At 50.3% G+C, this 26,259-nt stretch overlaps 5 protein-coding genes across 5 annotated transcripts; 4 read left to right on the forward strand and 1 right to left on the reverse strand.

Annotated features, from left to right (window-relative positions):
* Positions 1 to 375: 375 nt before the first annotated feature.
* On the forward strand, positions 376 to 1,389 carry BO88DRAFT_484551 (uncharacterized protein; the record flags this gene model as incomplete). Its single annotated transcript, XM_025712287.1, has 2 exons — positions 376 to 687; positions 750 to 1,389. The coding sequence occupies exons 1-2, from the start codon at positions 407 to 409 to the stop codon at positions 1,387 to 1,389; spliced, it is 921 nt and encodes a 306-aa protein (XP_025567447.1). The 5' UTR covers positions 376 to 406.
* Positions 1,390 to 3,613: 2,224 nt separating this feature from the next.
* BO88DRAFT_331496 (heme peroxidase) lies at positions 3,614 to 6,085 on the forward strand (the record flags this gene model as incomplete). The annotated part of the gene is made up of 3 exons (XM_025702680.1): positions 3,614 to 3,970; positions 4,043 to 4,776; positions 5,497 to 6,085. 3 exons carry the CDS (start codon positions 3,614 to 3,616, stop codon positions 6,083 to 6,085), a joined length of 1,680 nt encoding a protein of 559 aa, XP_025567448.1.
* Positions 6,086 to 6,686: 601 nt separating this feature from the next.
* BO88DRAFT_401251 (thioredoxin-like protein 1) lies at positions 6,687 to 8,112 on the forward strand. The gene is made up of 3 exons (XM_025705796.1): positions 6,687 to 6,886; positions 7,024 to 7,171; positions 7,244 to 8,112. The coding sequence occupies exons 1-3, from the start codon at positions 6,808 to 6,810 to the stop codon at positions 8,013 to 8,015; spliced, it is 999 nt and encodes a 332-aa protein (XP_025567449.1). The 5' UTR covers positions 6,687 to 6,807; the 3' UTR covers positions 8,016 to 8,112.
* Positions 8,113 to 10,804: 2,692 nt separating this feature from the next.
* On the reverse strand, positions 10,805 to 11,444 carry BO88DRAFT_432046 (uncharacterized protein). Its single transcript, XM_025709333.1, has one exon. It carries the CDS (start codon positions 11,245 to 11,247, stop codon positions 10,852 to 10,854), a length of 396 nt encoding a protein of 131 aa, XP_025567450.1. The 5' UTR covers positions 11,248 to 11,444; the 3' UTR covers positions 10,805 to 10,851.
* A 10,765-nt stretch (positions 11,445 to 22,209) lies between these two features.
* On the forward strand, positions 22,210 to 24,176 carry sebA (putative C2H2 transcription factor (Seb1); the record flags this gene model as incomplete). The annotated part of the gene is made up of 2 exons (XM_025702670.1): positions 22,210 to 22,783; positions 22,915 to 24,176. The coding sequence occupies 2 exons, from the start codon at positions 22,210 to 22,212 to the stop codon at positions 24,174 to 24,176; spliced, it is 1,836 nt and encodes a 611-aa protein (XP_025567451.1).
* Between the last annotated feature and the right edge of the window lie 2,083 nt (positions 24,177 to 26,259).

The raw sequence follows: 26,259 nt of genomic DNA on the forward strand, positions 1-26,259 counted from the left end.
CGGAAAGCAGGGCGAGCAACAGTGTGTTCTGATTGGTCCTGATGTCCGTCCACGATATCGTCGTTGAAATATCCATCAAGTCTGCTCCATCTGGCCTTCATTATGGCCTTTGGTTGGGCAGAACTATATGGCTAAGCATAGCCTCGAGCTCCCGATAGCCGCTTGTTTGAGGTATATGCCAGGGAAGCACAGCCTTGTGGGTGCAAGTATGGTACCGTGAAGAAAATGTGTGATCCTGCTAGGATTATAGAGGTCTTCAAGGGGAATAATAGTTGCCTGGAAATGTTATATAACTTGTCTCCCCTTTGTCGACATTCCAATGAAGCAGGACTGTTCTGAAGTCAACATTTCTCCTCTCCTACTCCATAAGAGACACTGACTCGTTATTCGTCTCTCTATCACAATCATGGCCGTCAATTATCGACATGGTCTTTCCATTTTGGAATTGATTGTATACTTCCCATCCCTATTCATCTCGTTGTACATGGGCTTCCGCCATGGCTTCCAGAGAAACGCTGGCTGGGTTCTCTTGATAATCTTCTCCTTGGCCCGCATTGTTGGTTCGTGCTGCTACCTGGCCACGATAGCCCACCCTGAGACCATCGACCTTTATATCGCATGGGGAGTTTGCACTTCCATCGGACTCGCCCCTCTGATTTCCACTTGCATCGGTCTCTTGTCCCGAGTGTACCTACCCATATCTCCCTTTCCAGAATTGTCAAGTTACTAACTAGTTCCTCGTACTCCAGTAACGATTCCATCCAACGAAAAAGCGGACGAGGCCTCCTTCCAGCCTTCTTCAGATTAGTCGGTCTCCTCACACTGGCGGGCATGGTTCTTTGTATTGTTGGTGCAAGCAACAGCTCGAGCCTTCAGGGAATCACGAACAGTACAGAAGCCAAAGTTGGCGACGTTCTATACCTCATCGCATGGGCCTGTCTCTGTGCCCTGCTACTCGTCGTCGGAAGCAAGTATAGAAGCATTGAGGATGGCGAACATCGCTTGGTTTTGGCAGTCGGAATCTCAGTTCCGTTGCTTCTCGTGCGCCTCATATACTCCCTGTTATCTGTATTCACGCATAACCCCACGTTCAACATGTTGACCGGAAACGTCACTGTCTTCCTGGTCATGGCTGTTTTGGAGGAGATTGTGATTGTTGTGATCTGTCTGGGTGTCGGAATGACTCTGGAAGTCCGTCAACGCACGACAGAATATGAGGCCTGCGAGGCACCGGCTCAGGGAGGTCCCGCGCTCGAGCCTCAGCAGAGTCCTGAGATGATGTCGTACAACTCCGGAAAGCAAGAACGGAGGAGAAAGAAGAGACGCGGTGGACCTATTAGCCAGCTTATTGGATTGGCCATCGATGCGATCAGGTCTAGGAGGCAGTGAGGTTTCTTTGGTATTGCGTTGCTGTTTGATGATATATATTTAAGTCGGGTGATGATATTTTGGAGGAATAAAACCTTTTGATACTATTGTTTTAATGACATGTCAGTGGCATAGACATATATTCCCTCTTTTCTGAGGCTCGCATTGCCTCGGCACAGTAAGTCAGGTCCATACTAATATATAGGTGGTTAGTAGAACACTAGTCATTGATTGCATGCACTCAGTCGCTCTATACGAGCCATTAACGTAATGAACAGCATGCTGGAGCCATATATGTAGCAACAGACCATCAATGCTGAAGAGTCAATGGAAGTGCCAGACAGCCTGCCAGTATGGATATAGATAGCTGTATCCCTATCGAGCAATAGGAACAACCATACTCGCTTAGGCTAGCGTTACATCACATGACCGAAAGCTTAAGCGAAAAGACCAATTTTCCTCCCAATTTTCTCTCACCCGCCGTTTCCCCCTTCCTTTACAGTCACTCAACCTGCCTTCAACCCTCAGCCATAGGGGTTTGGGAATATTATGAACGATTCCTTCCCATGTCTTTGGCTTGAAGCATCTACATTCACTGTAGAAGAATGACTGCAGAATGTTTGCAGCATCATTCAGCTGTTTACTGTTTTCTGCCTTTTTCTTTTCTTGTTCTCGCTTTTATTTTCTCGTAGCACAACGAAAACCACACAGTGCGCTTCTAGCCTTTTCAATGGCGAAGAGGCATACTTTTTTTTCAAGTTCGTTCAGTGGAAGATCAAAACCAAACAGTTTTTAGCAGAGCTGCGTCTACTCCACCCTGGTGTTCGCTTTTATCGGACGGCAGGACTATTTTTACGACGGACATCCTGAGATTTATCTCTACCTTTGTATTTGTAGCTGTGCATATGCGGTGTGCGGTACGTAGATCTGGGAGGCCGGAATGGGTGTTTCTTCGTTTGTACGGAAAGCATTCCGATCAAGAAGTGGACATGTTCCGGTGCTACTGAAACGGGTGCTTTGCGCCCTCTGGAAGTACGAGCCAGTTAACGCCCCTTGCATCTGGCGCTCCTTGTCCCATCTGTCTGGGGATGATTATTGCTGTAGCTTTGGGATCAATCAAAGAGGAGCTGAAGCTATGGTTGACGACCGAGCATGCTGGTTTTTGCGGTCGCCAACGTGCCCGACTACATTGGAGGCTAAGCTACCATAGCAACTGATAATGATAAGCATCAAGGCCTAGTTGTTTATCAGAAGCGGAGTTTGTAAGAGAGCTCAGTTCAGCAGACTTCTAGAATGGTTCTGAAGGGCTGATAGCAGTTATCATGAGAGCCAGACCCCAGAGCTGAGTAATGGGAAGATTCTGGACGGATAAAAGTTTAGTAATAGGAACCAGTTGAAGGGAGAAGGCAGTGGGTGGCCCGGAAGTTACCGCGGCTCAAGAGAGCAAAGAGCAGGTGAGACCAGCGAGTCTCTGCCAAAGAGAATGTTCCTGTTAATAATATGGCAACGGACCCGCCCGCGGACCCAGAAACGAGCGATAGACTAGTCGCATCGGTTATGATCGTTGCATGGAGATGGGCTGCTGCCCCTCCTGAGAGCTCTGAACTTGGGACCTCTCAACTCTCAACTCAACACGCAAATCACCGTCAATCGACCAGACAATGGCTCTGTCAATCAATGCTCTGTGGCACTCTGTAGGAATCAAAAACGCGTAGACTGAGATTGGAGCCATGGGTCGGGAAAAGGGCCATCTTGCCACGGACAGGTCCAATTGCCGGAGATCGGGTCACCCAATTCTGGTCTCCTCACTCACAACCAACTCCAAGTGGCAGTTGCCCGCGGACTAAAAAGATTCACGGCACCAGAAATGCGGAGAGTGACTTGCTGACTCAAAAGATTCGGCCCAGAGCTCGTCAATCTGCGTGTTGCCATTGGTGCGCCGTGCCTGGACAACGGACTCGGCATAATACTAAGTCGTTGTGGAGGAAGTCGCTGGAAGTGCTGAGGAGAACATTCGCAGCCTATTAGTATCCCTGTCTTCGTCTCCTCTTCTGTCTTTCTCTCCCTCTCTCTTTCTTCCCTTCTCCTCCCTCCTCTTCCCTCCTACTTTACTATTCTGTCCTTCCTCTTCTCTCCCGTCTTACACCCGAGGTAATCCATCTGTCCCAGGGTTTCTTCATCCATCCTCCGTGTACATCCAATTCACCCCTGAGCATTCGTCTCCTTCCCTTTACATTTCTTCACAATGGCATCGGCTGCTAGAACGGCTTCCCGGGCCTTCCTTCGCTCGACCCCCGCTACCTCTTCCTTCAGACCTGCTGCTCGCAGTGCTCGCTTTGCCCTCCCTTCTCAGGGCTTCCGTGCTGCCTCTCGCCGCGGCTATGCCTCTGAGGCTGGCGAGGCCAAGTCCTCCAACAGCCTCCTCTGGGCTGGTATTGCCGCTGCTGGTGGTGTTGGCGCCTACTTCTACCTGAAGGGTGGTGATGCCTCCGTCAGCTCCAAGGAGTTTGTCCCCACCAAGGAGGACTACCAGAAGGTGTACGATGCCGTTGCTCAGCGTCTCGCCAACGAGACCGACTATGATGATGGCAGCTATGGTCCCGTAAGTGACAGTCACCATCTGATGAGCTTGAGCCATTGAGTACGTGGGAAGCTGACCCTTGTTGTTGAATAGGTTCTTGTCCGTCTGGCATGGCACGCAAGCGGTACCTACGACAAAGAGACTGGCACTGGTGGAAGCAACGGTGCCACCATGAGATTTGCCCCCGAGTCCGACCACGGCGCCAACGCTGGTCTCAAGCACGCCAGAGACTTCTTGGAGCCCATCAAGGCCCAGTTCCCCTGGATCACCTACTCCGACCTCTGGACCCTGGCTGGTGCCTGTGCCATCCAGGAGCTCGGTGGCCCTGCCATCCCCTGGAGACCTGGCCGTCAGGACAAGGACGTTGCTGCTTGCACCCCTGATGGACGTCTCCCCGACGCCACCAAGGAGCAGTCGCACATCCGTGACATCTTCTACCGCATGGGATTCAACGACCAGGAGATCGTTGCCCTGGTTGGAGCTCACTCCCTTGGTCGCGCCCACACTGACCGCTCTGGCTTCGACGGTCCCTGGGACTTCAGCCCTACCGTCTTCACTAACGAGTTCTTCCGTCTGTTGGTTGAGGAGAAGTGGCAGCAGCGCAAGTGGAACGGCCCCAAGCAGTTCACTGACAAGACCACTGGTACCCTGATGATGATGCCCGCTGATCTTGCCCTGACCAAGGACAAGGCGTTCCGCAAGTACGTCGAGCTCTATGCTAAGGACAGCGACCTCTTCTTCAAGGACTTCTCCAATGTGTTCGTCAAGCTCCTTGAGCTTGGTGTCCCCTTCAAGACTGAGGACCGCTATGTCTTCAAGACCTCCGAGTAAACACTCTCCAGGTCTTTGTGAATATTCTGGGTTCTGTTTGTTTCAGGGTTTTAGCTGCGGAGCATTGTTTTCTCTTGTTCACATTTTGATATCCGACATGTTCTCGATCGATGTTCGACGACCATAGCATGCGTCTTAGACAGGCATGTCCTGCCGCGGGGCATTAAACCATACAGGGGTGGAAATATCTAGAAGATTAGATCAATAAACCATCCATTGAAGATTCAGATGATACCTTGTAATAATTGCCGTAGTACCTCATCAGCGAACGTGCTGCAGTATATATATCACCCCTAGTAGTTGAGCCGGCTGATTACCTACTATTGATCGCTCAACCCACAAGGCGTCCGCTCTCTTACCATCGATTGCAATGCAACAAAAGAATCTGTCCAACATTGCAATCACGTAGCACAATGTATGGTTGTTGTCACGCCGAGTCGGCATCACTCCGGAAGCGCACAACTTAGAAGTGGCGGCGGTGCGGAGCCGACGAGAAAGTCTTTCAATCTCCGAACTCCAACCGCCGCATCTTGAGCAACTGACCAACCTAGAGCCCACCAGAGCCTTCATCTCCTAAGATACAAAACAGACTGAATGGAACAATAACCACAGACCGAATCAATCTAATCCAGGGCGAATGAACCAACCCTCCTACCAATCCGCGCAAAAAACCATCTACATCTGCCGCACCGCAATACCCAACCCACCATGACCAGATCCAACCACCCCCTCACCCAAGACCACTACGAAGTCCTCAACCTCCCCTTCACAGAGACGCCAACGGCACTCTCCAAACAACAACTGAAAGCAGCTTATCACAAAGCCCTGCTAAAGCACCACCCGGACAAAGCGCCCGGCGCAATCGCAAAAGATGTCCAAACCAGCAGCAGCAGCAGCCTCCCTACATCAGACACAAACTCCTCCTCGCACACGACTTATCGCTACACAATAGACGAGATCACAACCGCATACAAAACACTATCTGATCCATATCTACGCGCTGAATACGATCGGTCGCTGCGACTCGATCGCGCAAGGGTCGCGGAACGGGAGAAGACAGGCACGGTTTTCCATACGGGGCTGGAGGTCGTTGATCTGGAGGATCTGGCGTGCGATGAGAGTGATGCGGACGCTGCGCTCTGGTATAGAGGGTGTCGGTGTGGAGATGAGAGGGGGTTTTTGGTCACGGAGCAGGATTTGGAGAGGGAGGCGGAACATGGGGAGATTGTTGTGGGTTGTCGGGGGTGTAGTTTGTGGATGAAGGTTTTGTTCGCTGTTGAGGATGGGGATGAGGAGGATACTTGAGCGATGCTGTGGGATATGTGTGATGTGTGATTGGTTTTGTCGCCTTAGGGCGTGGATGGATGGACTCTTCACTCGGGGTATACGCCTGGGATGCCTTTGGTCGCGATCGTTGTGACTAGCACTTGGCTGGCAGGGTATGGTGATGGTGCATCAGCCCATGAGTGGCATTGTGCGGTGCGCACTCTGTCTGTCGTCCAAAGGACTCTTCGAGGATAGGCTCGTGGTGAGCCATGATGCCTGCTGCAGCGGACGCTGCTGGTCAGGTTGCACCTTGACCTGTGTCGACTCTTCCAAGGGAGGCTGGGATACTGCTCGCGGATCGATGCAGCGCTTTGGATGCTTATATTCTCGTGGTAAAGCTTGGTTTATTCTGACTGTGTTGCTATCACCGCCAGGTCTGCCTGCATTAAGACCTGAGCCACAGAGTCAAGATATGATATATGAGATATGATAAATGTTGAGATTATAGACTACAGATGGAAATGACCAGATGTATCACCAAACGCACGTTCTACTATACTTAAGTTATATCCTGGAGTTGTCAAGTCTTCACATATAGATCTCATAGTAGTACTGCTGTAGGTGGGCGGCGGGGGCGTTGATGACATATCGGCAATATATCTCCAGTCCCTAACAGTAACCACCACCGCAGCTCACCAAACCACCGCCAACCTCCTTCCATCTCCCTTCGCGTCCTTCACTACGCGACACACACCTCCACCATGTCGACACTCGTGCAAATCAACTCACGCGAGCAATTCAGCTCTCTATTGAGCTCCTCCACCTTTGTTGTCGCCGACTGTGAGCTCCCATCAGCTGTCCCCCACTTTCCCCTCCCCACCACCATCACCACCCATTCACTCGCAACGTCACTCCATCTCCTACACTCAGACAAACCTCACAAAGAGAAGCAAACTAACCCATCGAACCAAACACAGTCTACGCAGATTGGTGCGGACCATGCAAAGCCATCGCCCCCGCATACGAGCAGCTAGCCGGGCAGCTCTCTCGCCCGAACAAGATCACCTTTACGAAGATCAACGTTGACAAGAACCAAGACATCGCAAGACAGTATGGGATCACAGCGTACGTGCCTATGCCACACCCTACAAACCCGACCAAGCAAACTATAATACAGCTACTAACCAGCACTCAAAGAATGCCCACCTTCGTCCTCTTCGAGCGCGGCCGCCCAACCTCCACCGTCCGCGGCGCCAACGCCAAAGAGCTCAACGACCTCGTGCGCAAGCTCGCCACGGAAGCCGAAAAAGCGCCCGAAGGCAACGACGCCGGCTCCAGCAGCGGCGTGGGTTGGATCGGTCTCCCGGCACCCAAGAACTACAGCGACATCTCGGACCAATACGACCCCAAGGGTCTGGAGCTACTGAACCGGGCGAGCGAGTTCGGCACAGCCAAGACACTCTTCGATAGCTCGAAGCCATCCTCCCTGAACAACGCCAAGGGCAAGGCCGGGGCCGCACCGGATTGGGTGGAGAGTGATACGGACGAGCAGTTGATGCTGTTCATCCCGTTCCAGTCTACGCTGAAGGTGCATTCGTTGCAGATTACGTCGCTCCCGCCGTCAGCGGAGGAGGAGGTTGAGGATGAGGACGAGCGGCCGATGCGCCCCCGGACGGTGTCGTTGTATACGAATCGGTCGCATGTGTTGGGATTCGATGAGGCAGATGATATCCCTGCTGTGCAGACGGTTACGATTCAGCCGGAGGACTGGGATCCCAAGACGGGTACGGCCAAGGTGGATTTGCGGTTTGTCAAGTTCCAGAGTGTCACGTCGTTGGTGATTTTCTTTGTGGATGGCGATGGGGATAGTGAGAAGTTGCGGGTTGATCGGGTGCGCATCTTTGGTGAGGCGGGTGAGAAGAGGGAGATGGGTAAGTTGGAGAAGATTGGTGATGAGCCGGGGGAGTAAGCAGCTGAGGACATGCGAGTACATGGAGTAGATATATGATAGCAACGCACTAGAACAGAGCAGAACAGAAACACCATTACATATTACTACTTGTTGAAAGACATTGAAACTCATGACCATAAAAAAATATTCATTCACATCCATAAATCTACGAAATATATTGACCAAGCTCCCACCACAATCTGCACCACACATAACCAGCACAGAAAGCAGCAGGAACACTACAGCCAACAAATCTGTACTAAAATAATCACACCACCACCATAGACACATGCCTAACCACACATCTATAATGATAATAGTGATAAATGAATGTCCGATCCCAAACCAAATGGTCTAATCCTAGTGGGAAAAGAAAACAGAAAGACCAATAAAGTAAGAACCGGTGTGCAATTCCGTTCGTCTGTGACGCAACTGACACCTGGGGTTTGACAACATCACTGAAGAAAAATGATGTCCAGGCAACACGGGTGAAAATAGTTGCGTCGCCGCACGAAGAAAGAAAAGAGAAAAAAAAGATTTCAAATGGGTGAAGGGGTGAGGTTGTATTTATAGGTGTGGCTAGTGGGGAGGGTGGATGATTTGTTGTTCCGGGTTAAGCGAGAAATTTCATCCCAATGGGAATGGGTGGTGGGTGGGTGGGTGATGAGTAAGCGGGTTTGGGGGAAGGTGAAAATTTCGGTGTGGAAGTTTTTCGTGTTCTTCTTCTTCTTTTTCTTTTATACAAATATATCAGGTCGATGATGAGATAATTGGATGTTTTCATATATGATAGGAAGAGACTGACTCCCGTTGATCTGGGAGATTGATCTTAACTTCATCCACTGAGGCCTGTTTTATTTAGGATTTATTTCTTATATCTTGATGTTGATATTTGATATCCTTGTGGTGGTTATATCATTATGGTTAAAGCGTATTTACTTTCTACCTATCGGTGATATTCGTCGGAGGTATAAGATCGTTTGCTTATTGCTATGCTACTCCGGTGCTATGCTAATACTCCGCTTTGCTATTGCATTGCTTGTTGCTTATGCTTACCTTGTTTCTCCTTCTGTCGGCGTGGCTATTTCTTAGTGGTAGTACAGAGTACCCGTGGTACTTTTTTCTCTCCGTCGTGCCCATCTTAGTTCAATCTTTTCGCCGGCTGATTGCGTTCGGATGACAAGGATTCTCATCCGTTTGCGCCTTGCGCCCTGGCCCCAACCCCAGCCCCAGGGCCTATCTACTAGGGTCGGGGTTCAACTGCCATCATCGCCTAGCATGATGCTTGCTCGGTTAAAACCAATCGCGTCCAGGAATACCGGCATACTCCGTACTTACCAACTAAATACGGTGACGGCAGATGCGCCTGCTGCATTGGTTTGGGGGCAAATTGTCGTCGTAAGCCGGAACCTGGTAGTATCGAATTAGTAGTGTGCATGTCAGATTTTTTCTTCTCTCGCGATGGCTGTGTCTGCAGGCTGCAGATGTCCGTGTCCTCGTCGCTAATCAGCGTCACTGCCGATGGATCGTCTGATGCATTAACTGTTTGAGCCACCTTTTTTGGCCCCAACCCGTGAGGACTATGCAACAAGGACCCATGGTTCCATCCCACTCGCACGTTCTGCAGCCTGCACCGCGCCGCGCCCGGGCACCTCTCACGTCAGGACCTTGGGGGCTGATACCACCGGGCAACGAAGAGGTAAAAAAAAAACTCTGGTTCAGCACGGTCCGTGAGGGAGCGGGCTGACCAAGGAAGCTGAACCAGCTGAACGAGCATTGTTCTTTTCGGGATGTTCAGTGCTTACCGCGATCCGCTTGGTCTGACCGAGATCCCACTGCGACCCAAGGAACCACAAGCCTACCTTATCTGAGACGAATTCCCTCACGTAACTATTGTTGTCGTGATTGATTGAGACTGATAGTGGTCAATCCTTGCGCCCGCTCTCCCCCACTCGCAAGGGTGCAATGTGCAGAGGGTAATCCAAGACCTTTTCTGGGCCCTAGGCTGGGGCGGCCGTCGATCATGTTGGGACACTGGTCGACACAGCTACTATCGCACAAATCGCATCACTCTCTCTGTATGGATGCTCATTATCCCGTGCATAGTCACACTGGCGACCCATGAGGCAGAGGGGGCTATTGGGTCGCCGCCGGAAGTATCAGCGTGAGACAGCGCTTTCCGACTGGCAGAAGCTGCCCGGAGTGTGGAGTAGCGCGCCATGGAAGCAATTCCTTCCTGCGATAAAGTTCACCCGAAGGCACCTTGGCCTCGCGCTATTCCGCGCAGGTTTGCCTGCGACCCAGAAATTCGAATTCTTGTATCCATATCTGCATGACTCTGTTATCAATCCCAATTGCTTAGCGATGTCGGCGTGAAAGTTTCCGTGCACAGAGAACCACAAACCTGCTACTTGCCCTTTCGAGGGTTGGTACCTCCAATCGCATCCCAGCGGACGGTGCCGGACCATATGAGTGGGAGACCTACTCCATCAGGCGTGTCGGGTCCGATGTTGCTCTTATCTCAGTTTTCGTCGTGCGGCGGATGCTGTTGTTTTGGATTCTGCTTTCTGGTCCACTCTGACTCGAGAATTGCTGTTCGTGGGATCATCAGTATCACAGGTATACGGTGCACAAAAATAGTAAGTCGGGTGGTTGATGATTCGAGCTTGCTTGCCGTGAGCTCCGAAGGGACCCCAATTCCAGGGCCAAGTTTAATGGCGCACCATTTGCTTCTCCGCATTTTTATTTTCGATAGCCCATGTTGGCGTCTTGGAAGTGGCGATTATGTTTCTCTGGTTAGTAAGAAGAATATAGAGATAGGTAGTATTAGCCTGTCCCGTCGGGAGGGTTCGCACTATTTCTCCGTTCTCAACCTTCGCAAAGAGAGTTTTGTTAGAGACAGACTTTCTCGGGCGAACGGTGAGCTTCCTCTCTGTTTGCGTGATTTCCGTATCTTAATTTCCCCGGTGACGCCATTTCCACTGGAGTCACGGACAATCATCATACTGGGAGCGGCTACGGGACCAAGATCCCAACTGGAGCCCACACGCAAGAGCTCTCCAGGTCCCCAACGCGAGCTGGAACCACGGGTCGGAATACTATCTATATACCCGACTGGGCTAGGCTCGGGACGAATAACCAATGTCCGTGGCCGTTCAGAGCCCATGCCTCCAAAAGCTCCGACGACACGATCCAGGATGGAGTAGCGCTGGGATGGGGTTGAGTAAGAGATACTCATGATTTTCGCCATGGCTGGTGGTGCGAATCAGTCCCTCTCTCCCCGCTGGCATCCATTGGATCACTCCCGGGTTTCTCCACGATTGGAGCAATTCGTAGTCACAGCATAGATACACCCGTGTATGATGCTGTTCAATCAATACACACGTGCAAAATAAAGGTTGGTGGCTTATCAGTGTTGGGCCTAGGTAGTTTGTTTGTCGTATTCAGTGGTCGCTGCGATCGGCCACTTTAGTCCATGATCTTCCCTGCACCAATCCAGGAACAGAACTCAAAGGAGCACGCCACATGGATGTCTTCCCGTCTGCCCGCTGGATTCGACGGTGTTCTGAAGTGCCGAGACGAGCATGCAGTTGTGATTGGAATCAGCACGAGATGGAACAATCACACATAGAAAAAAGGCGCACCTTCCCTAATCGGTATGGACTAATGGGCCTTAGAAGCAGTTGAACACACGTCGAAGTCACTCGTGGATTGGCACGGTTTAAGCTCAGCTAGCAGCCCTGTGGTAGTCTCGGGGTAATGTCTTGGATCCTTGTTGGCTCATGGACCGTAAACAAAGAAAAAAATAATGCGGGATGGTAGCTGCTCATCACTATCACACTTGATGTATCCAAAGACACCCAAATCAGGAATCAAAAGAAAAACGCCCAAAGCTAAAAGAGACATGGAATTCCGACTTGGTTTAGTCCGCAGTGGAACACGCAGTAGTGCAGGCAGTGATGGTGGAAAGTCCCCGCAAAAAGTGCGGTAGCTTCATGCCGGCAATCGAAGACCGACTTGCGCCAGTCCCAGCCCGTCCAGCAGGCACGAGGACCGCTTGGCAACTGGATAGTTAGCAGCTCCGACTAACTCAAATGTTCCCATTACTCAACTCGGTCGGTCGGCATCCATTTCGCCCAAGAGCATGACGAACATCAAGTTCATCTCTGTTGGCGAGTGCATCTTAGGCGAGCATACGTTGCAACCATGGTATACTTACTGCCGAGGATGGAAGTGTTGTGGCGTAGCTGGCATATGGCATGGTCTGACGACGGGGTGGATTCTTCTTCCGAAACGACCCAGAGTCGTGTGTGAAAGAGATCACTCGGAAATATGTTGCAGAGTACTGTGTTTGAACCATAGTTAAATCATAACACCACCCCTCTTCATCATCCTTGGTTCATAGAAGGGCTCGGAAGTCTGCCGGAATCGGAACCATAGACAGAGAAAGAGAGGGTGAGGGTCCTGGATTCTGAGGCCACCACTGTGGCACAAGGTTGGAGACTCGTACGTGGCGGTTGCTATTGCTGAAATCAAGCTCACCCCGTGTCGAGGATTCGAAGGTTCGAAGAAGCCTCTAAAGACTTCGGTTGCATTAGGTAAAGTCACTATGTTCGACGTTAATTGATTGCTATGGAGAAGGTTTGTCTGCTCATGACGTAGCGACCTTCACAGCATTATCCCGTTTAGTCAGGGGCCATTTGATTGGCTTCGGGATGAGGGATGAGGTGAGATCCCTAATGGCGATTTAGGAGAGGTTATCGCCATTTTAGTGTCGTACGGAGAATATACTCCATTCTACTACCAACTAGTGGATGCTGAGAAGTAAAACAGTCGGAGATGGCTTGGCTCTGTCCCCTCCCCCTATCCGGAGGCAACGAAGACTAGTATCTAGTAGTACAGAGTACTACTCCATAGTGCTAGTATAACGCAATGGGTTAGTGCTGTTCAGTCAGAATTCTGGGGACCTGACTAAAACGAAACCGAGACACGCCTAGACAAAGCCAGCTGTGATTGGAGGATTGCTGTCCGCGTAGTGTGTTTCAGATTTCGAGCTTACTGCTTTTACCAAACGCTCGACGTCGGTACGATTTTGTAAGAACAGAGTATTCCACGGAGAGGAGTTTAGTTTGCCGGCGGAATTCCTGTTGGCCGGTTTGGCGTAGTGGTGCCCTAATGGATGGAGAGGTCCATTACCATAGTCCCAGCCACATTAGGTCTAGCCCCATTAGCCACTCTTCCCTCGACTGCTCGTCTTGACTCGTTCCGGAGACAGTCTACTGTGTTCAGTAGTAAAGCTCCAGTTTCCAGCCGGTAGATTAGTAGCAGTCGTAGTATGGAGCAGACACGGAATTGAAGATCTGCTGGTTCTGACTCTGCACGATGCACAGCAGACTCGGTCGCTCGGTGATAGTCTCGCACCCATTTAGTTCTGGAAATTGACAGCGAGGGTAATTTCCAGTCCTGCCTCCCCGTTCCAATTCTCTGGATGGTGTCAAACCCTCATCCACACTAGGCGCTGCACTATTGGTTCGCCTGAACTTTATCGTATCAGTCCACCAAGGCCAGCATGATCTCGAGCGAGCTTAACGGGCAATGCCCATTTTTTGGGTGTTGCATTAATTCCAATTAGATGGCAATGATTTGATCGCTACGTGTGTCGCATCGAAGTCATTTGTTCACGCGATCAACCGTCAATCATTCCCCCCACGGCGGTTGTACAACAACTATATATCAGGCGATCATGGTGCCTGAAGTATATAATCACCTTCCTGCTTGAGAATCGTTCCAGTAATAGTAGTGACTTATCGGCGTCGCATGATGTGCTGCAGTTTCAATGGTTCAGCATATACGCCGTACGGTGAGTACCGGGGAGTAATCAATTGGTAGGATCCGCAATCGGATTCTCCGGCGTGTCTTGTTCAAGGCAGCATCATAAGATATCATGATGGTGTGTCGTGGTCTTGGGCGGCCGGTACCGATAAGGACCACTTCGCTCTCTCACAGGCTCTCTGTCGTTCGCTAGTCTTACCTCCCCATAGATCTTGTGCCACTGTAAAACCAATTGATATCCATCCATAATCTTGGTACATATCTGGGTATCCGATAACCGTTGCTTCCGGTCTCCGCGGAACCTATTGGAATTCGAGGGTAGAATACGGTGCCATATCTGACCCATTGTGATTCGCCTTTTTTTTTTTTCTTCCCTCTGCTCGCCTCCAGTTTCGGATCCAAGCGGCATTGAATCTGTCATGGATTCTCCATTCTGCCACCACCGGATACGCGCAGCCCGGACATCCCACAGTGCTTTGTCCAGCACAACAATTTCCTGACTCTGATTCGCCCGAGAAGAAGGGGGGGCCACGCATCCGAGAAGGGCCTTCGCCAAATTGACACTTCTCGCACGGTCGCAATTGAGACCAGAAATGTTTTTCTTTTTTTTCCCTCACTCGTGAGGACCTGCGTGGCCACCCACACGGGTACCACTGGCGCGGAAGACGGGATTAAGTCCCCTACCGCCCGTCTGTCAGCGCGGATGCGCGCCCATCCCCATTTCGAAACCCACCGCCGACGTCGCAAAGAGGCAAGATGCGCTGCCTTCCGGTGGCGCTCATCTTCACTACTCATCTAAAGTGTCGGTGGCATGCCGAAGCGGCGCCATGATAGATAATGCGAGACAGCCGTCGAGTCTAGATATCTTTCGTAATCTTGCCCTGGTGGAGTCCGGGAGTCGGATGGAGAAGGTGGGAGGAGGTTATGCCTGTCACCGGTGTACGGAGTAAGGTAAACACTGGTGTCGGGAAATGATAGAGTTGTGGGTATAGTGAGGATCATAGACGACCGTCGTCTGGAGTAAGTGTCCTGAAGGACATGCAGGTGCATGATGGGAACGGATTGGATGGGGACACGCTGGTACACCATAGTAGAACAGATGATGCGCCATTCTCATTCCCCCTTCTAGACCAAGACCGCCTTGACAGTGCGAAAGAATAAAAAAAAAATAAAGAAGCTACTTTGGACTATCGCTATCAATTTGTCAACCGCGGGCGATGACGACGGATTTTCATTTACCGCCTCCATTAGCTTATGCAGGTTTGATCCTATCGTTTCCTTTGCGCGATTAGAATCCTACCAGATGGGATCCGCATCGGCTCTTCCTTTGTTGTTGGTTGTGGGTGTGGTTGCGTTGCTATTGCTGCAACGGTTCTTTGTTTGTGGCGACGATTTACTTTGTGGCGACCAACAGGGGTCTTGCTGCATTGCCTCGAAGGGCCAAATAGGACCAGTTACTCCGTAGGAGTACTGGGTATGATTCTAATTAGTGGCATACACTGGACATAAATCCCGGATCTTTGGGGGTGGGCTGCTTCGCTGCTTACACTTCGTGGGTTTCCCAACTCGAGTGAAATCCCCGGCATTGTCAACGGAAGTCCGTAGATAGCTCCCTAGCTAGCTAGTTAGCTGCGATTGTTGACCTACTGTAGTTAGCTAGGCCTGGCCGATGGAATCCCTCTCGCCTTCCACCATAACCCACCCCGCCTCCTTCGGTGTTTGCTGGAAGCGGTACTCCGTCGTAAACAGTGTAGGTCTGCAGAAAAGTAGCGCATAGAAAATTCGAAGAACTGGAGTCTCTTTCCTTCCAAGGAGCTACACTGGAGCTCCGTAGCTTGTGGAGGGTTCTAGTGAGTAGTTGTGTCCCCTAACCAACCTCACTAGACCTTAACTAGGCAGTAGCTGGGACGTAGAACTTGTTTTGGCTTCCTTGGTAAGTTTTCTCGAAGCTCGACGGCTTCCATGCATAGATTAACCCAGTGGACATACTAGCCCGAAGAAGTAAGTCGGCAGTTCTTCCCCCCCTCCTCCCCCTCTTCTTCCTCGTATAGCTTGCTAATTGTTTAACTTACGCCGGTCGTGGCAAGCAATATAGCACGCTTCTAAAGCGTAGGAGAGTTGTTCTAGTCTCGAGACTACGCACTTCTAGTATTTCTAGGCTACGTACTACCGAGAAGCTAGACACACGCCGAGGAACGCAATAGATAGATATTCCCACTTCTCTTAATGTTCCTGAATGCTCCATAGTCATATCCCGATTTCAAATCTTGGTTTTCTGCCTAGCTTTCTTCTCTCTACAGTTAGCTTAGTTATGGTTATGGTATAGTAGTACTCCATAGTTACTGTAGATAGCTTGCGAAGTTGGTGAGTAATATTATTGGCAATGTTACCTTCGCTCGGGGCCCGTCCCGACTCCCGGAAGCTTCGTTCGAAAAAGGAAAAGTGGCCTGGCCAGGGAAATGGACGGCTTTTCTATCTTTAGATCCACACACACAGTCACACACACACACCCCGGGCGGCGGTGCGGTAAATCTGTCCGGGATGGGTTTTACTGCCCATTACCGTATGTATGTTATAAATGTATGCATGTAGTATGTATGTTTGTAAGGAAAAGTCAATCAATCATTTCACATTCAATCAATCAATCAATTGATTGATTGGACAGGAAGTGAAGGAAAACAAAACAGAATATGAGAAAGTCTGTGCAACTGATGTACAAGCTGAGATACTCACCAGGGGCAGATGAGATGGACGAGTCATGTCGCTGAGCAGGGGACTCGGCAGGAGAACGTTTCAGACCGGTTGGACCAGTTGCGTGGCGGTGGCCAGGGTTTGGGATGGGCTATTGTGATGCTCATGGGCCGAGGCTGGAAGGGGAAATTGATAGGCCCAGGGGTCCGTGTTCTGGAGTCTGACAGCTCTGCTTGTAATCCCCTTGCTTCCTATGATTTACCGTGGCGCAGCCTGTCAGTTGGTGGTCTGGCTGGGTTATCGCGTATCATCATTATCATCATCAGCGCCTCTCAACTCAGGGACAGGGACAATCTTCGGATGTCGTCATGTTGATCCTCTATTTTGTGTTTGCTCCTGCATATTGGTCTGTTTGCATCACTTTTTCCAACTTTGGGGGTCTTGCCGCGATGGGTTCTAATTTTACCTATTTGGCAAGTAAAACACGTCGTTCGGGGGATTTACGCGGCGGCCAACGCACCGTACCTGAATTTGAAACCCAAACTATCGAACGCGAAGATTGCCCGGGCTTGCAGAATATAGATAGTAGCAATCAAAGAGACCTCTTTTATTGGCATTGAAGCCCTATCGTAGGCAGTCACATTCTTCTTTCCCTCCCAAGAAACGAAGACTCGGCTAGGTAGTAGTACGACTACTTAGTACTACTATAGAACGTTAAAAATAAAAATATAATATAATATAATCTACTAGTAACTTAATATCGTATGAGAACGACTAAAGCATACCATCAAATAACTTAATAAAAACCGAAATGAAGAAACATCCAAGACAGAACTAATCCCAATCAATGTAGAAACACCGAAGACGAAGAAGAACTGAAGCAAATCAGATCCCAAGAATCCATTTTGACAGCTGCGTTCATCTGCCATGTAAGCCCTGTTGTGCCACTTGGCGCGCCATCGGACAACTGAAAATACACGATTCAAGCAAGGGTCGGGGTTGCGGCAGCCCATCCCAGGGACGTTTCCCCTCTTACCAAGCCTGCAACCTAACTACCCTTACCATCGCTCCGCATCGGTTCCTGCAGTAGACCGACCACAAACCTGATCGATCCATTCCCCCCGTTGAACACGTCGCATCTCAAATGTGAGCGAATTCCAGGTTTTCCTTTGGTGAAGGAAGAAGGGCAACAAAAAAGACGATTAATTGTTCGTCGCTCGGTCGCGCTCGCGCGCGCGCCGCGTTGCCTGCGCACACTACTATCTGCTGCGTCACTGGCTCACATGGACTAAAGTAAGTTACTTACTATCTACGTACTACTTCTACCCAAATTTTAGGAACCTCCCAAAGATGGTCTTAGGCCCCCGGTACTTTAGGTTTCGGAGTATCCCAGTACCTTGGATTTGACATAACGCCTTAAAAAAGAAAAAGAAACTATCTATCTATCTACCCATCTATGTGCCCAAATTTATCCAGGTACAGTAAGTGGCTAGTCCTCTGTTACGTTTCCCAAGTATCCATCTACCCCAGAATGATAGGGCAGATGCATGAACGGTAATCTTCTTTGCCTAGAATTCTAGCCCAAGTAGGTTCAATAATGCTGTACGCACTATGTCTTTTGCGCATCGCACCTGGCATATGACATGCTACCGGATAATAGGGTCTCCAAGCTATTAACCAACTTACTGGTATGATATGGGATGGGGGTCATGGCGGACCTGGCCGCTCTCGGCTTCTACTTCAAGTAACGACAAGAATCATATGAAAGGAATGGTTTCGCGGACATTACTACCTAGAACTTACCTAGGCCCATAAAAATAACGGTGAAAATAATAATAATTATAATTTACAACAGGAATAATAATAGCCATATTAATAAACGTTAGTATGAACAGGGATTCGTCTGCCTAGTCTGCGCGAGACCCCCTCGGAAGTACCTGGCTGGCAGGTCCGTAGTAAGTACTCTGCTGTAGTGCCACCCATAAGGCCGGGTATCCCATAGTACCGACTCTTAGCACCATGCCACAAAGAGGGTGGGCCCTACTCAGGACCGTTTCACCATTGGTGTAGAAATAATTTATTCCAGTCGCTTGTTTCTCGAAATTGCTAGTTGCCACTACTACTGCCAGATAGATTAGGTATACTTACGGACGTTTTTTTCGTTCGTGCTCTCTCTTATCAGAACTGGGGACCGGCTCTCGGATTTGGCTTCATCGGTTGTCGAATTACGTGCATACCGTGGAGCCCAAAAAATCCAAAGCGAGACCAAAAGGCAAGTCCAGAGCGAAGTCACCGACCCTCGAGAAAGCAAGATAGGCAAGGAGGAGAAGGGGGAAGACGGAAAATGGGGACTTGACAATGGGCACTGGCCAATTTGGCCCGGACAACAGCAATCTTGACAACTGATTGACTGACTGACTTGCCCATGTGTGTGCGTGCGTTGCGTGGGTGTGAGTGAATGAGTGAGAGTTGACTTCTTTCTCCAACTTCCAACCAATTGTTCTCAGTCATTGCTCTGCTGATCTTACTCGAAATGTGGCCCGGGACGGTCCCAGTGTTGGAACATGGGCCATCCATTCCCTCAATTGCAGTGCACATCTTTGTTCCCTTCCCTTTTCCCTTTCCCGTTTTCCCTTTGAGTTTTCCATTTGGGAGAGGGAGGGGGGACTAAAGACTAAGAGGACATCCCCCAAATGGCGGACGGGATGCTCAGTGGGGCCGACTAGCTTAGCCGGCGAGTCAATCCCTCCCTTTCACGGGTTGAGTCTATTGGCTTCCAATGCAGCCAACTTCGGTTGAATGTCACGATGTCCCCCCGGCAGGACCAGGCTTGCTATCAGTGGCCGACCTGCTTATTGGTTAGTCGGATGTGCTGCCCTTTTTCCCATTCAATCCTTTAACACCCGCATCCTCTTTGCTCTCTTGCTCTCTCTTTCGCTCTACACCATCATCCCCCCCGCCCCGCCCAACAAAGCCCCCACTTTCATTCGGTCTGGAGATGCTGACTGGCCCGATTTGCGCTCACTCGTCCATGTCTGTGGGACAGACAAGCCGCTGATAAGCCAGATAGGCTAAGAGATGATGCAGGTCCTAATTGGTAACGGGACCATAATCCAACAGCGTAGCGAGTAATACTACTGTAAGTTGTAGAACATCATCATTGCAAGGGCTGAACGAGTTGGCCGCCTTGTCATTTGATGGCAAAAATGTGATGGATGGTAAGCGCGCAGCTGTGATGTTGGGCCTCCAGAGCTGAGCGAGCAGGGGAAGGGAAGCATTGTGACTGGCAGAGAGGGAGGATGGGCAATCACAGAAGGTTGGCTACTATTTTGGGAGCAATAATACCTACGGTCTCGGATTGGGGTGTGTGGCAATTCACACACACAGCCATTCCCATGAGAATGCTAGTTAGTAGGTTGCTCATAAATACGGTAACAGCGAAAACATGGTTAAATTACGTGAGACAAACGAAAATTGTGGCCAACTTTCTACTTTCACACACACACTCTCTTTATCTCTGTATCCCACTTCTTCTGCAGTCAATCATTGCTATCAGGTAATGGAATCATATTCCTCAAGCCTAAACTACTCGGCCGTTACGAAGAAATTTTCTGGGGGGGAAAAAGAGAGGGGGGCTTAAAGTGGCCATTTGGACCACCACGAGTGGGAATTGAAAGGCGTCAGTCACACCTGGTACGACCTACTATATCAGGTATCGTATAGATAGGCGTCGTACCTCAGGAGCCAGGTATCTTGTGGCATTTCTCCCACACGCTCATGCCATCGCGGCCTCCTATTGGAACATGGTCATCTCCGCATTTACCAGGCCATTACGGTAGGACGTGGGTTCCGTAATAATGGGCTTGGAGGACCGACCACTTTCTCATGCACCATTGAAATGGGGCTTTGAGGGCCGCCAATGTTCCCACTCGTGCTCATGTGCCCCACGCAACTTACGCCTTTTTGGGCTCCGCGGCCGACAAGGTGGGGCCCAGTTTCTGGCTAGTCCGGTCGGGGATTCGTCGTCTCTTGTTAACTTCTGATCCAACTTACTACAACTTTTCTGTCCATCCACTCTGCTCTCCCTCCCCCCATTCCCCTCTCTCTCTCTCTCCCTCCGTCCCTCCCTCCTCCACCCAGAACCCACTCACCCAAATTGAGGAATGGCACAACATGTCCCGGCTAACTTAGGCTGGTCGGGTTCTACCTCTACCTGCCTAGGTTGAATATTGCTCTTCTCCTGCTGCTAACTAAACTAAACTAAACTAACTGCTGCTGATGCCGCTGACTGTGATGATGAAGAAGCCCGCCGAGGACGGTTCCACCTCCCGTTGGTCTCCGCTCCCAAGTTTCTCATTCGGTTGGTACTGAGATGTGCACCGGCGCCAATCTGCTATTCTTTGCCGCCCCAGACTAGAAAATCGAATTACCCAGGACGGATGTGCATAAGGATAAAAAAAGTGGGCAGGCATGATGATAATCCGAGGATAAATGATCCCCCCAAAATTATTTGGGGTCGAGAAGAAGGCTGTGGGAGAAATAAAAAAAATGAGGAAATGGAAAATCCAAAATAGTAATAATTCAAAAAAAAGGGTTCAAAAAATCAATTCGGAAAAGAAATAAAAATAAATTTCACGAAAAGAGAATAAAATAAGAAAATAATAATAATAAAAAAAAGAAGAAAAAGAGAGTCTCCGAACATATGACACCATACCATTCCGGCAGATTTATTAGTTGATTTATTACTATATTACGATTACTACTACTATTATAGTAGTGACCGTTCGCTGCTGGCACCACCACCAGCGAAAGTAAAGTTCCATGCAGCCCATCTCGCCCAAAAAGGCTTTCAGACTAAAAAGTACGGCTCCAGTCCTACTGCTCACTACTCACGGCGCTACCAGCTCGTAGCACAAGCAGATCAGTCGCTCTTTTATCCACTGCCCATCCTTCTGGCCGGCTTTCCTCTTTCCATATCGGCCCTGTCTCTCATTTTCCCCGCGACTGTCCTCGTCCTTCGAATTAATCTTCTTTATTTCTTATTTTTTCCATTTTTGCCCTTTTTAGACTTGTCTCGATCCTCATCTGGTCTTTCCTTTCTCTCTTCCCTCTCTCTTTTATCTCTCTCTCTTAATCTTAATTGTCTGCCCTCTTTTTCTCTCTTTCACTTTTGCGACTCTATACAGTCTCTCCCGGTTTCCTTGAATCGAGAACGTCCTGAACCATACTCATCTTTTGGTTTGGCTCGTTTCGACATACAAGGTGCCTGTCCTTCCTTCATAGACTTGCGGCATAGTCGTCAGATATAATCCCAGATACCACCAACACGACGTTCAACCTTTCTATCAAGAACGAAACAGTCGTTTCTCGCAGCATACCAATCAATCAATCAATCAATCTCGCATCTCATATATACTCTACTGGTTGAGAGCGGTTCCTGGATTATCATCTGTCCTTCCCCCAGTCATTCTCTCTCAAAGTGCAAGCAACTCTGCAAGACATTCATTCACCCTCAGCGCTCATCGCTGTGGACGAGCTACCAACTATATAACTAATAATATACACTAAAGGGTAGAGCTACCTCTACTCTTGTATTCACAACGTCCTACCATCTGTGAGTGCACCTCTTCCTATTCACGGCGCAGTGCGAGTGACTGACGGGGTTCCCTGTTCTTTAACTCTAGACACAATGGACGGAACATACACCATGGCACCTACTCCGGTGCAAGGTCAACCATCTTTTGCATACTACCCTGATTCGCAGCAAAGACAACATTTCACCAGCCACCCCTCAGATATGCAGTCATACTACGGCCAAGTACAGGCCTTCCAGCAACAACCACAGCACTGCATGCCGGAGCAGCAGACTCTCTACACTGCCCCTCTTATGAACATGCACCAGATGGCTACCACTAACGCCTTCCGTGGCGCCATGAACATGACTCCCATTGCCTCTCCTCAGCCGTCACACCTCAAGCCCACAATTGTTGTGCAGCAGGGCTCTCCTGCCCTGATGCCTTTGGACACGAGGTTCGTCGGTAACGACTACTACGCATTCCCCTCCACCCCACCACTCTCCACAGCTGGAAGCTCGATCAGCAGCCCGCCTTCTACCAGCGGCACTCTTCACACCCCAATCAATGACAGCTTCTTCGCTTTCGAGAAGGTGGAGGGTGTCAAGGAGGGATGCGAGGGAGATGTTCATGCAGAGATCCTGGCCAATGCTGACTGGACCCGGTCTGACTCGCCGCCTCTTACTCCTGGTAAGTTGTTATCTAACCCGTTGTTGTCTTTTTACTTGGTTGCCAGATTGGAGGGATGGGTGCATTTAACGGAAAAGGCACGGGGCCAGACATCTAGGGTTGTACAGGGAAACTAACTCGACTTGTTCTAGTGTTCATCCATCCGCCTTCCCTCACCGCCAGCCAAACATCCGAGCTTCTGTCAGCGCACAGCTCTTGCCCATCTCTTTCCCCATCGCCATCTCCCGTGGCCCCCACATTCGTTGCCCAGCCTCAAGGTCTGCCGACCGAGCAGTCCAGCTCCGACTTCTGTGACCCCCGTCAGCTGACGGTCGAGTCCTCCATCAACGCTACCCCTGCTGACCTGCCGCCTCTGCCCACGCTTTCTTGCGATGACGAGGAGCCTCGCGTGGTTCTGGGCAGCGAGGCCGTGACCCTTCCTGTCCATGAGACCCTCTCTCCCGCCTTCACCTGCTCCTCTTCGGAGGACCCTCTCAGCAGCCTGCCCACCTTTGACAGCTTCTCGGACCTGGACTCGGAAGACGAATTCGTCAACCGCCTGGTCGACTTCCCCCCTAGTGGCAACGCCTACTACCTGGGCGAGAAGAGACAGCGTGTCGGAACGACATACCCTCTCGAGGAAGAGGAGTTCTTCAGTGAGCAGAGCTTCGACGAGTCTGACGAGCAGGATCTCAGTCAGTCCAGTCTTCCCTACTTGGGAAGCCACGACTTCACTGGCGTCCAGACCAACATCAATGAAGCCTCGGAAGAGATGGGTAACAAGAAGCGGAACAACCGCAAGTCGCTGAAGCGGGCTAGTACCTCGGACAGCGAAATGGACTCGATTAGCAAGAAGTCGCAGCCTTCGGTCAACAGCCGTGCCTCCAGCACGGAGACAAACTCGTCGACACCCCAGGCTGTCCAGGCCCGCCACAACTCTGACGCGCATTCTTGCGCTTCTGAGGCTCCTGCTGCCCCCGTTTCGGTTAACCGACGTGGTCGTAAGCAGTCCCTGACGGACGATCCCTCCAAAACCTTTGTGTGTACTCTCTGCTCCCGTCGCTTCCGTCGCCAAGAGCACCTCAAGCGTCACTACCGTTCCCTCCACACTCAGGACAAGCCTTTCGAGTGCAACGAGTGCGGTAAGAAGTTCTCGCGGAGCGACAACCTTGCGCAGCACGCTCGCACTCATGCGGGTGGCTCTGTCGTGATGGGCGTCATCGACACCGGCAATGCGACCCCGCCAAACTCCTATGAAGAACGAGACCCTAGTACGCTGGGCAACGTTCTCTACGAGGCCGCCAACGCCGCCGCTACTAAGTCGACAACCAGTGAGTCGGATGAGAGTTCCTCTGACTCGCCGACCGTCGACCGACGGGCGCCCAAGAAGCGCAAGCGCGACAGCGACGCCTAGACTGGCATCCGCTTGGCTTGCAGCTATCACGATGATATGTGACCAGGAGCTCCCCATATATCACTTAATAACATCCTAAACATAACCTTCCATTCCACTGGTTGGTCTGACTTGGTCTTGCGGTTTGGCGTCCGGGCTTTGTTTCTGGCGGTGACCAGAATAGGAATCACAGGTGTACGGGTTTTGACCGGTTCTGGTGCCCTACTCAAAAAAGGAAAAGAAAAAACGAAAACGATACAAACCATGAGCAAAGGGCACCCTTTATGGGACCGAATATTGGCGAAGCATTAGACCGGCGGCAACGGAACTTGGGCGCACTTGGAGTCCACGGTTGGACCAAAACTAATTAGAGCGCATGATGACTTTCACATTTGAGGCACTGGTGATCTGGGTTGATCTTTTCTCCGATTCCCCTTTCTACTCCTTTTTACCTTTCCTTTTTTACAATCTGTTCGCAGCGAGAGAATCTCTCTGACTCAATCCTCGCGCGACGGGGGCTATTGACCCCCTGTCGGCGATTTTCTGTGTACCCGATCTCCCACCTCTTTTCCTTACCAGCTTCTGCTATATACTTCATTCTTCATTTTTTGTTGCCTTCAGTTGCATTCATTGTGCCTATTCGATGTAATATTTTTGCACACTCCTGTCATTCTGCTGATTGCAGAAACATCCACCCCCCAATCAATCTGTGCTGGCCACATGTACAATTTAATACTATCAAATTTCCCCAATCGTTGCCTCATACCCTTGTGCGCATCCTCCTATTTCCTTCCACTCTTGTCGGTTGCATCCACATGTGCATAATACTTGTGTGCCATTTGTGTTGAGCGTATTGTTCGTTCTGCAACTTAGCTAGTATAATTGATATTTTGAACATATCACAACACGTACCAGTAGATTTTAAGCTAGCTTTGTATGATAGTATGGTTGTAGTCTTAGCTATATGCAGCGTATGGATACATGGTAGTATGACTCGGGCGGCTGCAGTCGGCTTTCCGAGTCTGGTCTCGAACGTCACCCGCAGAACAAAACCAGCTCCACATACATTTCCAGCTCTCCCAAAACCACACAATCATTCTACTTTAACCTTCTCATCATCCCAGTCTGAATTTCGATATACCCCTAACCATTCAACTCCCCACCCGACTCAGCAAAAAGAGGCACCGAGGGGCCCGATCAATCCTCAACTGAATCGGAGAGAAGGGTAGAAGGAAAGAAAAAAAAGCAAAGAAAAATTCCCCCGCACTCAAATCACTATCTACCCCTCTCCCACAATTCAATACAAAACATGTCTACATCAACTACATCAACTACACCATCTCTCCCCCTCCCCACCTCCCCCACAAGTCTAAATGTCATCGCCTTGATCTCGGGAGGTAAAGACTCCCTATACTCTATTCTCCACTGCATCCGGAACGGACATAAGGTCGTTGCGCTGGGGAATTTGTATCCGCCTACTACCACCACTACCACTACCACCCCTCATAATGAGGAGAAATCAGAAGGAGACGGTGGTGATGATGAAGATGAGGAAGAAGAAGAAGACATTGACAGTTTCATGTACCAAACAATCGGACATAGCATTATCCCGCAGTATGAATCCGCGTTAGGGATTCCGCTGTATCGGCAGCAGATTTTAGGGTCTGCGGTGGATACGGGGAGGGTTTATCGTGATGCTTCTTCTTCTTCATTATCACCCGGAGGAGAAGGAGGGGAAGGAGAAGGAAAAGGGCATGAGGGAGACGAAACCGAATCCCTCATCCCGCTCCTCCAACGCATCAAGGCCGCTCACCCGGAAGCCAACGCCATCTCTGCCGGCGCTATTCTCTCCACGTACCAACGTACACGGATCGAGAACGTCGCAGCGAGAATGGGTCTCGTGCCGCTCGCTTGGCTGTGGCAGTACCCTGTTCTCCCTGCGCCGGAGGAGAGGTTTGGTCTTGGTGGAGAAGCGGGTCTATTGGAGGATATGGCTGCTGTTGGGTGCGAGGCGAGGATCATCAAGGTTGCATCTGGGGGATTGGATTCGGGGTTTTTGTGGGGGGATGTTTCCGGGAGGAATGCGGGTGTTAGGAGGAGGATT

Source organism: Aspergillus vadensis, assembly GCF_003184925.1.
Source record: "Aspergillus vadensis CBS 113365 unplaced genomic scaffold BO88scaffold_2, whole genome shotgun sequence".
Taxonomy (NCBI): domain Eukaryota; kingdom Fungi; phylum Ascomycota; class Eurotiomycetes; order Eurotiales; family Aspergillaceae; genus Aspergillus; species Aspergillus vadensis.